Raw genomic sequence first — 9,894 nt, 5'->3', positions numbered from 1 at the left:
TTAAAACAACTGCACAGCTACACACACATTTATCAAACCCAGAAAATGCTGCAGGTCTCTCTTCTCTAGGAAGTATCTTCAATAACCCTCGCAGAGATACTGACAAGCACTTCTGCATGAAGGAATGGAAAACATCGATGTCTGTAGGGTACAACCTTCCTATTAAATACCTACTTGTAGAACTCAGCAGTTACAGTGATACCTAGAAAAGCCAAGTTGTGCTTTGCTTGTGCAGTGCTGTGTATCGTAATAATTTCATTCATATCCCCTTTTAAAATGAATGATCTGTGAAGACAGAATATTTTACACTAGGTAGTACATCTTGTACTACATGGAGGTTTGCCAAAGCAAAAGCCTAAGAGTTGTATTTAGGAATCACCAGTGGACTGCAGATCTTTATACTAATTTTGAATAATGTCCTTTTTAATCTCATCTGATGAGAACTGGATGATGTTTCATGGTGGTGGTGGTGGGGGGTGTGATAAAAAAGACATGATAATTTCCAATATTCAGAGGAGCTTCTGTATTCTACTGCTGAATGAAAGGATTTTTTTTTTTCTCATTATAGAAATATCTGTCAAGATCAAGTAACAGAAAAATGTAGCATGTTGAAATAATAATTAAAAAATTAAAGTAATAGTTGTGAATCTGTGAGAAAAGTACAAACGAAAGCTGGAAAAAATACCACGGACAATCATTCAATATTAAAATAGATATATTCATTTTTATTGTGCCCTTGAAATACAAAATTCCCTTAAGATGTTAGATTACTAAAATAATGAGATTTTGATTTTCTTGCTCAGAAGTACCTTAGTTGATCTAGAAGCCTGAACAATGGATATTAACTGTTAAAGTAGAACTTAGCCATTGTTCATCTATATACAAATTGAGTTTGAAAAATTAAGAGCACTTCACAATCTCTTAAATGACAGAAAGTTAAATAATGACAAAATAAAAGACCGTGAATAATTCTACAAGAGAAGTTCACAGACCAGTAATTATTCATAAAAATAAAAGTGCCAAGAATAGTGACATGCAGCTGGCTTAAAAGCATAAACTAAAGAACAACTCTTACATGGTTTTATGTTATTACATTAGGACATACTGACAGAGATATGAAAATCTAATTTGCAAACAGGTACACATATACTAGATGTTTTCCTAAATAGTGGAACATTTAAAAAAGTTTACAACAGCATCTAGCAGTACTAAGTGCCAGCAGGAAAACTGAGAACATTAATCTATAAATTAATATAAGAAGAATAATTAAGAAATTACATTTTAGCATTCACATTAGTTCATGATAAATTGACTTTCTTCTTGGGTGCTATAAATGGCCATACTGACCAACTAAACCTATTTTTTAATGAGAAAAAAGGTGCCTATATTTTAATGGCAGAAGATACTATTGATACAGCCATAGACATCAACAACTTACAGTCAGAAGCTGGTAGTGACCAGCTGAGTCACATCTCAGACTGATGGGTGAGTGCACCAATTCATCGAGGAACAGCAGAGACACTCAGGGGGTACCCATGTGCTCCTCCTGCCTGACCCTGCACCTGCCAGGCCTGTGGATGCCCCCAGCAGGTACTGCTGGGCTGGCAGGGCAGAGCCCCCTGCTGAAGTGGAGAGATGGGAAGCACAGGCCTGCCTCCCCCCAGCCTGCCCTGCAGCCCCAGCAGCACCTGAACGCTGGCAAAGAGCTCTGCTGTTTCTGCTCACTTGATTTTCCCTCTTTGTGCTCTAGTGACGGACACTCAGAGCTGCACACTCCCGGGTCCTGCAGCAGAGGAGGTCATCAAAAAGAGTGTTGTGCCCTAGGTAAAGAAATACATTCCTCTTGGCACAGCACCCTGCAGCTAGCTTGGCTGCAGCTGGGACTTTTGGGGCTGTTACACCCCGTTGTGCTGTCTCAGCTTATTGACCAGGAATACCAACACCACGGGCTTTTCAGTTGTGCTCCATGGAGACCGAGTCACTCCTGGTCAGACCAGCTGCTGACTCTCAGCACGTCCCCTCCTCAGCTGCTGAACACACGGACCAGAAGGGCTTCACCTCTCTGTCCAGCTCCAGCTCTCATGACTCGCTTGGGGGCGAGGCTTACTTCCTCAGCAGCCTAGGTATGCCAAGGTAGTGATGCACTGCTTACCAGCCAAACTGATCTACCAGGAGCCGGGCTTACCAGGGACAGAATTCCAGGCCAGGTGGGGCAGACCCTGCTTTGCATTTGATTGTTTTGGTTCCTGAGCAAAAAGAGCAAGTGACTTTTATCCCAGCAGAATGCTGGCCTCTTGCGTGGGGCTTGCCAATGCAAGGGCTCCAAGCGGCTTCACAGAGGTTTCCTGCAACTCCTGGGAAAGGTTCTGACCCTTTTCTCTTTTTTTTTTTTTTTTTTTTTAAATGGAGTATACATAAAGATTTAATTTGCTACTTTGGAGACAATCTAGTTCTTCCTTTAATTTCAGACTAGATACTATACAAATTGATCAGCAATTAATCTGAGACTACTAATGATTTGCATGTAGTTTTGGAACAGTCCTATTATGCCCTATCAAATTATGCAGCAGCCAGTGATACTCTAATTCAAAATCCCAAAAATAGAATACAATTATAAAAAAGAGGCTTCTGTTTAAAACAAATACCCACTGTTATTTTCACAGTTGCTTCAGGTTTGTTTTAAAGTTGGATGCCAAAGAAGGATTCATCATAATTGTAGCATGAGACATTTTACAGCTTACATATAAGCAATAATGGAATACAGTCAACAGTGTAATGATATCAACATTCCCTCTCTCAATAAACCAGGCTCTAATGTCCAAACTGGAATGTGAGCTGCAGCTGAGTACAGAATAGCTTCTACAGAGTAACCATAGTAGTAAGTAACCTGAGTACAAGAATGTCTCCATAAAAACCAATTTTGTTCTGTGGCAAAGCAATAATCAGCTTTTGCTGCTGAGTAAGTGTTGAAGTAAAGTTAAAGCATTTAATCAACTGCAAAGCCCATTTAACAAAAGCATACTCCAAATTTGTAGACATTATTGATACTATATATGAAAAGAAAATGTTTATCCAGTATATGGCACAAAACCAAAATTTTCTTCTTGGAGGATTTGGAATGTGGCTGTACCAATCTCTGAAAGTCTTTCTACTGATGCTGATGCTTATTTAGGGTATGTGCTTTACACAAATAACTGAACAGGCTTCTACACAGATAATAAAAAATAATTCTTAATATGCAGGTAGTAGTTTTCATCCATAGGCCACCAAGTGTCCTAGACTTACTCTGGCACATCCCAAAGAGAGGTATTTTTTAGGAACACAAGGCAAGGCCCACACATGTGGCTATTCTGCCATCACAATTATCATCTTGGCACATTGAGACTGGACAGCCACGGGAATCCTCATCAATCTCTGAAGTGATGGCTGGGAAGAGAGACAGGGTCTGCAATCTCAGATTTTGTGCACTAGGAAATTAATTTTCCAAACAAGAGCTGGGCACCCAGTGAAGCAGGTTGGACAGCCAGTATAAACTTCTGTGGCTGCCCAAGGTTTTCACTTGCTCAAATTTTGGCCCCAGGGAAGAGCCTATTTTCCAATTTGCAGATGGACATGTCTGTTTCCAAACACAGGTCACACTGCTCTGCCTATGCATAACTTAGGCTAAGTAAAACAATGTTAAAAAGCATTTTTAGATACCACACTTGCCCTTGTAATCCTCTTCCTTTTTTGCCTTTTTGGAGAAATGAACAAACATAAGAAGTAGTCAAAATAACTACATGAACATGTTACTAAAAAACAGTGAGAGAAAGAGAAGCTAAATTTTGAGGTGATAGAATAATTTCAAACATTCCTGAAGAATATGCTGGTTTGGGGTGCTCAAAAGCCAAAATAGATAATTCAGGCTTGATCAAGAGACTACTAAAATCAACAGAACTTCCCTTCTGACTTTAAACGATTGCAGGAAAGAAATTCCTTTTTTTTGCACTGCACTCCACTGCATTAAAAAAAAAAGAAAAAAAAAAAAGTGCAAGAAAGCCAAGCGTTCATCCTCAATGCATAAACTTGAAGTTAGAAATGTGTAGTCAGCAAGACATTCTTGCAAATCATCCTCCACCACTCCACATAACTTCCATCACATCTCCCAAATAAAGGGTTAAGACTCTCAAGACCATGAAAGAAATAAAGTAAATATAAAGTTAGGATAATAATCACAAGAAATTATCTCATCCTCTAGAAATAAGCTCTCCCTTTCTTGAAATTATGCTTCTATGAGCAGATGCTGATATTCCTCTAGATGATGGGTGTATGGGACCTCCCAATCTAACCCTGTGACAGAGGGCTGCTGAGCCCATTTTCCATGTAAGTGGCCTGGATTGATCTTCCCTGTAAATCCTGCTCATCTCATGGCCAAGAATATAGGGATGCACCTTGGAGAGCTGCTGGGCTATTTACTTGGCCAGACTCTTGTCATGTCACCTCACTTCTCACAACCCAAGCAGGAGAAATTGAGGTTGCATGTCCCTGCATCTGGTATCTACCTCCAGCCCAACTGCTTTTCTCCTTAGAAACAAAGAGGAAGGAGGTAAAAGCAGAGAGGGAAAAGCAAATGTTTCCAAAAATATAAAGCTGAGTGATGAAACAGAGCAAACATGGAGATTAGTGGAAAGCATATAGGCAGCTGCTCAATTTCTTAAGGACCTTAGCTTGTAACGAAAGGCAATATCAGCGTCTGGCAGGAGGATACCAAGGCCCATGCGACTGTTATCAAGTCTGACAGCTTTGTTTTCTGCTAGTTCTACATCAAAATGAGACAATAGTATGAAAAGAAACATCTTCATCTCATTCATTGCGAGGAACCTCCCTGGACACATGCTGATCCCAGAGCCAAAGGGCATTAGGAAATACTTCAGTTTTCTTCCTGCCTTGTAGAATGTGGTTTTCTTCTTGCCATTCTCTATGTATCGATCGAACTTATACTCCTGAAAATGAAAGGGAAAGAGAGAGACAGCGTGATATCTAACAAGGCAGTTACATGAGCTGCTTTCTTTGCACAATGGTAACGTGTCTGAAACCCAGAAAATAAGATAAAGAGGAAGACAAGGAGCCGACAGCTTCTTCTTTTTAGTTGGTTCCCTCAAGTTTCATTAACTCACATTATCTTCCTTGCAAAGAACACTCTTTAAATCCACTTATTTAGCTTAGTCCTTTTAGATCAAGCTCCTTCAACTTCCCCATCTCATCCACTGAGTGTCTGGCCTATATTGATTGTAATTAGATTTTGACTGCTTTGCAGCAGGGACAATGAACCTTAGTGGAAGGACAATTTGCTTGTAAAGCATCATACGCACTCAGTGTGGTACATACATCATGAATAAGGATAATCTGCCAAATTCTGCAAATGCCTATGAATAAATTAATGCATTGCACCGATTCTGCTCTGGCGAGCTAGAGCAAAATCCATCCCTCTTTTGCACGGAATGGTGCAGATTACTTGAAAACTCTAACGCTTTGCAGTCAGATTACTTGAAAACTCTAAAGCTTTGCAGTCAGTTTTCCTTTCAGTTGGAGATGGTTGCTGCTTAATTTGCCACATCTTACCTTCAAATATTTTGTTGCAGAAGCCGTGAGCAAAGCAGGACAATGCCAGTGACCATTATAAAGAAGGTGTTTTCAAGTAAGTCTTGAGGTCGCACTTGTAACCTACATTCCATAAACTGAACATATTTCTGATTATTTTTGAGTAGCAGGATCCCTGTTTAGAGATAATTTGTGGTTTTGAATGAAGGAGATCTGGCATCCTCACTCAGTCAATGGCAAATTAACCACTTACAAAACCCTCCTGCATGCTTTGAATAAAAATGACAGGCACTTCTTGCTTATGGTCACTCATTAGCATTTGTCCTGCTTTGCATACATCTGCTATAGCAGCAGCCATTTGGAGCTGGCTGGGAACGAGTCAGTCAGACAGAAACCGACCTCAACTGATTAAAAAACACCACACCACCATTAAAAATACACTGATACTGATCTACCCGTTAGATTAAAGGCCCTGAAAATCATGCTCTCCAGGTCTTGCTATTGAGAAACAAATGTCAGGGGAGGTGGTCAGTGAGAAAGGGAACAAGTACTAGGTGCACTGGAGGGGCTGTAACTTTGAGTGAAGAGAAGGAGCTTGTTTCACTAAATGGCAGAGGCCTAGATTTTCCACAAATATAAAGGTGATTCTACGTCTGCTTCCACTGACAAGTAATTCTTTTCAGTTTCTTTGAACACCCCAGCCAAAAGGAAGCATGCCTTTATTTTTTTCTGCCAGGAAGTTATTGCTTCATTTGAAGCAGCACAGTAACAAGTGAAAGCCCAGAATACCATAAGATTTACTTCCTGAATTCTAAATCCTGCTGGTCTAAAAAAGCACCACTAAATATGAGCTGCAATAGCTTAAAAATCCAACCCAGAGCTCTTCACTTTGCTCAAACATTTTCACAAGGTGCACTTCTGGTGTCTGGAGCAATTAAGAACTGTGTTATTGAACACACAGACACACTGGGTCAAAACCTGATGCTTTCTTTGTCTATATATTTCTTTGTCTATGCTTCCAATATAAGAGCTTTCTGAGACTTGTAATTGCTTTTAACAAAAAATAATTTGCTGTCTAAGGAATAGGGAAAACAGAAAACAAGTGTGAGACAGGAATGTAGCCAATCACAGCGACATCAAACTCAGTGCTGCTGAAGCCCCTTGGGTTGAGTAGTGCTTCCTTAAAAGCTAGTTCACTGGCTAAATAAAGACTAATTTTTAAAAATGAAGGAACTTTCAGCCATGCACAAGGTCTCCTGAAAGAGACATGGTGGCTGACAGCAAGGAAAAGTTCAGGATGCTGAGCGAAAACAGGCAATGAAGTTCTGTGTGGACAAGCTGCTACAAGTATTCTGAAAACTGAGCAATCTCCTGTGATGGATCTAAGTCTCTTTCTGTCACATACTGTATTTAGCTTTGTTTGGGAAGTCACCATAGAGGGTTTCCTGCAGGGTTTCCTGATATTTACTCTATGGGTTTTACAGAGTTAATTTATGGAGCTCTATAACTAGCTGAGTTAGGATTTAGGGATTCATTTATACACTTTATAGAAAGCTGACTAATTTATTTAGGCTTTAATGGGTGGAGAAAGAGGTCAGAAATATATGCTTACACTTACACAATATGGTGCCAAAGCACAAGATAGCTTGAACTTAAATTTATGTATCCAGGAGAAAAAGCATTGCTACAAAATTATCTCGTCAAGCTGCCTGTTTTCCCAGGAAAAGTTTTCCCTAAATACATGACAAGCTCAAGACTGCACCTTTCAAAAAATTCATTCTCCATCTCTATCTGATCCTCAGTAGTTATTGTTGAAAGCACACTGCATATTTTAAGAACCAAACAGAACAGTGATTTCCCCACTTTTCGAGAGGGGCCCATGTGCTGAAATCAATGTACTGCAATGTGTGGATTGCTCATTCACTATCAAAAAGATAAAATATATGAACTAAAGCTGTACTGTGAAAGCTGAGCAGAGCTGATACTAAGCAGATATATTCAAGCAATGGAAATATGGTAATATATTCCGGCAATTATTGGATAAGGGAGGAGATCAGTTTCCACACTGATGCTTTTGGTCTAGGACCTAAACAAACAGATGGACTTTTGACAAATCAATAACGTTCTCCAAAATAAAGTGTTAAGGATAAAAAGAAAAAAAAAAAAAGCTTATTTGTTAGCTGTTATCTATCCCTTTTAAGGATAAAAATATTAATCAACTATTTGCCAATAGAAGGATTATTTTTAAAACCCTGATTTTCTCTGCTGACTTTATCTTCATTTTTGGGTGGGGACAACCAGCAGAGCTCCCCTGAATGTAATTTTCATTTTTGTGGCTCCAGTGTTCATCCCAGTGACTATACCTTACTCCTGCTGACTCCAACATGCTCCACACCTCCTCTCACTGAGGCTGGCAGAGCTCCTACACAACGAAATGCTGTCCTGCACCAACCAGGCACTTGAATCTCATCTTTTCTTTGCAACCTCTCATCTTTAAATTCCTGAAAGGGAGAGCTTTGTGGAGCAATGTCTCTAACATGGGCTTTCTACAAACATGTAAAAAAATCCAGTTCCTTTCTTCTTTGGCTCAAATGCCAAGGATGGAAATCAGCATGGCTGGGAGACAACATTTGATTAAGAAAATCGAGGTGAGGAATGGATGAGGTATGAGCTCTTGCCTCTCAGGCAGACAAGCCATTTAACAGCCTCAGCGTGCACCCTTGCTCTTTCTTGCTCTTCCTCTGTGGCACCCTGGGCTGGGGACAGTGATCTGGGGAGCAACCTAGCCAAGAGGAGGACTATTCAATTTGCATGCAGGTGGTGAACTTCTGAAGCTGTATTACAGATGAGGCAGGGTGGATTAATTTCGAGTCTTTGATATTCATTAACTGGAGCGTCAGAGAAAAATACAAGGAGATGACACAATTACCCTGCGAGCTTCACTGCAGAGCAACAGCTTTACAGTCTCAAGTTCACAACACTCTAATTGATCAAGAAGGGGTGAATCCCTACGAAGGGAGGTGAAAAAGCATAAGGCTCAAGTAAGACACTGCTATTATAGGGCTTCAGAGAGTCAATGATGCTTTGCGGGCACTTAGCTAAATGGCCCACATTATTTGCTATTTAAACCACCTTCTATTATTCAGCCCTCCTTGGGTATCAAATGATCCACTGCCAAACAAAGCCCACATTTAGCCTAAAGTTTATGGTAGTCAATGTGCAATTGTCAATTCCTTTGAAAGGAGCCCGCAGTCCGTCTCATCACCATATTTCTCTCTTCAGGCCATGAATCCTTTGACCTGCAGGGCCCTAGAAAATACATCTGAAACTAGGAAGATTTGTTCCACAAGAAGGAACAGCAGTAAAAAAAAAAATTAAAAAAAAAAGCAACCCACAGATCACAAAAGGCTTGGCTGCTTCGATGCGCCTGGAGTAGGAAGAGTAGCACCAGCTGAATGTTTACCTTAGGATCTTCATAGACCTCAGGGTCCATGTGCAAAATCTGCGGGTAAAGGGCTATCCAGTCTCCTTTCCTCAAAACGACTTCTTGATTCCCTTCAAGCTTGAGAACAAAATCCTCTTGGCTGATGCGGATGTTCATGGAGGACGAGCACATTCTTAAACTCTCGTTTAAGGCACTCTCTGCGATTAAACACAAGGGGGGAGGAGGGAAGCATCAGAAATATGGGAGATGACTGGAAGTTATACATGGCTACAGCTGCTGATTCTCCAGCAGTTTAGTAGGGCAGGCTAAAGGAAAAGAAAAAAAATAAATAAAAGGGAAAAAACCACACAAGCAAAACCAAACATAATGCAGAGACCAAGAGGAGGCAACACACAACCTTGCAGGGTTGGGGTGGGGCAGTCAGGATGCTGAACTTCCCGAAATGATTCTCACTGATGATGAGAAATCTTGTCGGCTGTAAGCAGCACCAAGTTTTGGGTGGAAAGTCATTATTCAGACATCATGTTGAAAACAACGCAATCAGAAGATATGAACGCTTTATGCATTTACATGTATTTTGGCGGTTGCAAACAAATACCAGCGAAAGCATCCACGGAGCTGTTTAGCTTGCCTTTTGAAAGATGTTGGATTTAATGGTAGGACTATACATTAGAAATCATTCTGCTTGTTAATTCTGTAGTCATTCTGAGAGTTTTTAAATGTATTTTCTTTTCAATGCACTATGCTGCCAAATTATAGTGTCTGTTGTGGTCAGGGTGAATGAAAGCAATTCATTATTTGCCTAGTAATTTTAAGAGAGAGAGACACTTCTAATTGGCCTAGAGGAAACAAAACATAGTCCTTTCAGG

The 9,894-nt window shown here is 40.2% G+C and overlaps 1 protein-coding gene across 4 annotated transcripts in view; it reads right to left on the bottom strand.

Annotated features, from left to right (window-relative positions):
• Positions 1-697: 697 nt before the first annotated feature.
• Positions 698-9,894, bottom strand: part of LOC134548458 (cytochrome P450 7B1) — a 126,022-nt gene continuing 116,825 nt past the window's right edge. For all 4 annotated transcript variants that reach the window (XM_063393308.1, XM_063393318.1, XM_063393327.1 and 1 more), the window contains 2 exons: positions 9,044-9,222; positions 698-4,982 (listed from right to left, as the gene is read on the bottom strand). In XM_063393308.1, coding sequence (XP_063249378.1) covers positions 4,686-4,982; positions 9,044-9,222 — 476 coding nt within the window. In that variant the 3' untranslated portion in view covers positions 698-4,685. The remainder of the gene's footprint in view (positions 4,983-9,043; positions 9,223-9,894) is intronic.

The sequence above is a fragment of the Prinia subflava genome, chromosome 1 (genome assembly GCF_021018805.1).
Source record: "Prinia subflava isolate CZ2003 ecotype Zambia chromosome 1, Cam_Psub_1.2, whole genome shotgun sequence".
Lineage (NCBI taxonomy): Eukaryota > Metazoa > Chordata > Aves > Passeriformes > Cisticolidae > Prinia > Prinia subflava.
Note: the sequence above shows the minus strand (reverse complement) of the source record. Positions and strands in the feature narration are given on the sequence as shown.